The following is a 2,031-nucleotide window of genomic DNA, read 5'->3' on the forward strand; positions in this document are numbered from 1 at the left end:
CCACTCTTCTCTGCCATTTCCTAGTCGACTTCTCCCAACTTACAACCCATCAGACTCCACACAGCTGACACCACGTGATATGTTGAACAGCAACAATCTCTGAGTACCCTGTTATAATGGCAGACTTCTTCAGGGTACCTTTTATCTGATGCTTATACTGCTATTTCAGCCTTTGATATTGTGCGGGGTGTGGCCGTTGTATCATATACGTATAAACATAGACAGACCTACATTTGCATACACACACACACACTTGCAGACATATGCACATATATGTATGTATGTGTATATATATATGTGTGTATGTGTGTGTATGTATGTAGATAGATGATAGATAGATAGGCATACATATACATATATACATATGTGTATGTTTGTATATGTATATATGTGTGTGTGTGCGTGTATATAGCCGCCTCAACAAATTCCATCTGACTCATGCAAACATGGAAAAGTGGATGTGAAACTTTGATGCTGCTGCTAGTGACGATGATGGTGATGATGGTGATGATCATGATGATGGTATGTATATGTGTGTGTGTGTGTATGTGTGTGTGTGTGTGTGCATGATCTTTATTATCATCATTTAATGTTTCCCATGCTAGTATGGGTCAGACAACAATTCAACTGTATCCAGTAAGCCTAGGGGAACGGGGGGGGGGGTCTGCAATGAGCCCCAGCGTCTCTCTTTTGTCATGGATTCTACTGTCAGCTACCTTCCCCTAATGCCAACCATTTCACAGAATCTACTGGGTGCTTTTTTTCGTGACACTGACACAGTTGAGGTCTTCAAATAATTTGTAAGGCAAAAGAATTAACCCTTGACCGAGTGAAATCATGAAAGAGAGGCACATGGGTTCGTGCCAAGTGCTGAGAAGCTAAAATATGACAAGGATGGGCACAGGTGTCTTGCTGTGGAGAAGTGTTACCTGACTCCCCTCTATTACACAAGGTGGGTGGAGTGGCTGGAAAGACGACAGTGGAGGAATGTTTGTCTGTGTCTTATTATCTGTTGCTTAAAGTCAGAATTTCCTCCACAATGAGCTGCAGTGAAAATGGATCTTTTTTTACAGGTCAAATATATCATAAACATATTTGAAATGATCTAAATGTTTGTTTAGTCACAACACTGCTTTCTTGCACCTATATATATATATATATATATATACACAGGGATGTATATACAGATATGTAAGCATAGATGTATGTGCAATTCATTTGAAAAAGAGAATCTAAATTTTATTTTTCAGTTCAAAATGGATGGTTGCAGGTGTTGGTGACATAATCCCACCCAATCAAAGCTACACTCACCCCAACTCTCCCATGAGTGGCTCATATATAATGAGTCAAGTGTTGTCATTTGAGAAGATCAAATTGACCAATCACAAAAGCCTGACCCCAAACCAAGTGAGTACAACATTTGTAGCCTCTCTCTTCTGCTTGACTGCCATTTTTTTTTTCTTTTGTAATAAGTAGGATGTTCGTTTGATTGATTTCTTTGGTGGTGGGTGGGCAAGGGTGGAAATTATTACTCTTGTTAATGTTGATGTTCTTTTATATACACAAACAAGAAGAAGAAGAATTAATAAACTCAAAATGTTCTTATGTTTCCTTAAACATTCTCTGGAACAATGCTTAGTGCAAAACCAAATATATGGCGCCAACATGAACTTCTTCCAACTTGTTGTCTTTTGAGGTCTCTGGGTGAGACTTGGAGCCAACTTGTACAAATACAATGCAAAAGTCAAACATACAACAACAACAACAACAATAATAACAATATAAATAAAATGTCAGATGTTTTGGGGCATGACTTTTGGCCCACCCTGTAAATATATACATATATACATACATGCACACACACACACACGCATGCACACACACACATGCACACATGCATGCACATGTCTAGGTGTCACCTTGTCTTGACATTGCATGACGGCCGTAAATGAGCAGCACTGTTAGCGCAATCTGCCAGTACCACACACAGCCAAGCGCCAACATTGCCTACACCACTGCCATCTTGCTTTC

The 2,031-nt window shown here is 39.5% G+C and overlaps 1 protein-coding gene across 1 annotated transcript in view; it reads left to right on the forward strand.

Annotated features, from left to right (window-relative positions):
* Positions 1-2,031, forward strand: part of LOC106870318 (T-box transcription factor TBX18) — a 22,605-nt gene that overhangs the window by 4,476 nt on the left and 16,098 nt on the right. Inside the window, exon 4 of the mRNA XM_014916340.2 lies at positions 1,251-1,407. Coding sequence (XP_014771826.2) covers positions 1,251-1,407 — 157 coding nt within the window. The remainder of the gene's footprint in view (positions 1-1,250; positions 1,408-2,031) is intronic.

This window comes from Octopus bimaculoides, chromosome 22 (genome assembly GCF_001194135.2).
Source record: "Octopus bimaculoides isolate UCB-OBI-ISO-001 chromosome 22, ASM119413v2, whole genome shotgun sequence".
NCBI classification, from domain to species: domain Eukaryota; kingdom Metazoa; phylum Mollusca; class Cephalopoda; order Octopoda; family Octopodidae; genus Octopus; species Octopus bimaculoides.